At 48.3% G+C, this 1,750-nt stretch overlaps 1 gene segment (V, D, J or C); it reads right to left on the bottom strand.

Annotated features, from left to right (window-relative positions):
* Positions 1-723: 723 nt before the first annotated feature.
* Positions 724-1,348, bottom strand: LOC112632404. The segment is given in 2 exon segments: positions 724-1,142; positions 1,267-1,348. Coding segments are annotated over 2 exon segments (465 nt in total).
* Positions 1,349-1,750: the final 402 nt, after the last annotated feature.

Consider the following 1,750-nt stretch of genomic DNA (forward strand, 5'->3'; position numbering starts at 1 on the left):
TGGTTATTCTTCCTGCATTTTTCAGGTTCAATGTGTCTCTCCATTATCATTCGTCTTCCACCTGAAAATTTTGCTTTACAGTTGATTTGTTTTGATTTTTTTTTTTTTGATGAATTCTTTCAGGTTTTCTTCATCTGACAAAGTCTTATTTTTTACCTTTTTTTAAAAAAAGAAAATCTTTACCTGGATATAGCATTAGGACTCAACAGTTCTTTCATTCTTTCTTTTGACATTGTAAGAAGACAACACTGCCTTTTGGTCTCGATGTATACTCATAAAATACCTCTCATTGTTTGAAGGGTTGGTTTTCTGTGCATCTTCTAAAGCTTTCTGTCCACTTTCATAATTGTGTCTTTATCTTTGGCTTCAGGAATTTATCATTACATGTTTGGGCACGTAAAAAACCTACCTGCCTGGCATCACTGAGTTTCTTAGGTCTTTAACTGCGTGCTATTTACAGAAAGTCTTTAGCAGTGACCAGTGATGGGGAGAAAAGGTGAAGAGCAGCTGCTAATTGTGAGGGTTTTTTTGTGGGGTGATGAAAATGTTTTAAAATTAGATGATGGTGATAGATGCATAATTCTGTAAACACAATAAGACCATTTAATTGTACATTTTATGCGAAGTGAAATTTATCTCACTTTTTCAAATAGAGACAACGTGGGAACAAGGTCCACTGACCCTTTGCAGGGGCCTGTGGCTGAGTCTCCCTTCCTCACAGGCTTAAACTGTAGGATCAGCCACAGGCACACTCTTTGTGCTGAGGCTGACCCAGGGTGGGGATGCTCTGGGGAGTTCTTGTCTCACTTCCCCATGGGTCTGGAGTACTGTGGGAGTGTAGCTGTCATCAGCAGACTGACAGTAGTAGTCAGCCTCGTCCTCAGACTTTAGCCCAGAGATGGTGAGGGAGGCAGAGTTGGAGGAGCTGTCGATGGAGCCAGAGAACCGATCAGGGACCCCAGAGGGTCTTTTGTTATCTTCGTAAATCACTGTGGTGGGGGCACTGCCCGGGCGCTGCTGGTACCACTGCACATATTTACTGTCAATGCTGCCACTGCTGCGGGTGCAGGAGATGGTGACCGTCTGCCCCGGAGACCCCGACACAGAATGGGGCTGAGTGAACACAACCTCAGCCCAAGACCCTGCAAGGAGAAGCAAAACAGAGATCAGTGAGGACAGGTCAGGGCAGGTTCCCAGGGAGAAGGCAGAGGTCATCATCCCAGGTGACATCCAGGAGCCCTCCCTGAATTCCCTGCGGGCAGCCACCTGTGCAGTGAGCGAGGAGGGTGAGGAGGAGTGGAGCCCAGGCCATGGTGGAGACGCCCCAGGCTCTGCTTTCTGAGCCACAGCCAGGAAGGAGCCACCAGCCCTTCTTATCTTTCACTGTAATGCTCAAGGTGGGAGGTCTCCATGCAAATGTCTCCTTTTCTGGAACCTGCACAAGCCCCTCCTTTGACTTCAGACTGGCTCTGGCTGAGAAATGAAGACGCTATTCAAGGAGAAGGGGCTATACCCCTTGGAGGGCACAGAACACCTGCAGGTCCGGGAAAAACAGCTGAGGAGCTGGGGTGCCTGAGCAGGGCTTGAACCACAGCGCCCTCTGGTGGATACATAAGTCACGTTGACCCTGGGCAGGTGCTGGTGCCCAGGCTCCCTGTCCTTCCATCCTGAAAGCCTCACAATTCCAGCCGCTGTCCAGGGGGTCTCTGCTCAGCATCCAGTGCTGACTATCCTTTTAAACTTTCAAATC

Source organism: Theropithecus gelada, chromosome 10 (genome assembly GCF_003255815.1).
Source record: "Theropithecus gelada isolate Dixy chromosome 10, Tgel_1.0, whole genome shotgun sequence".
Classification (NCBI taxonomy): Eukaryota; Metazoa; Chordata; class Mammalia; order Primates; family Cercopithecidae; genus Theropithecus; species Theropithecus gelada.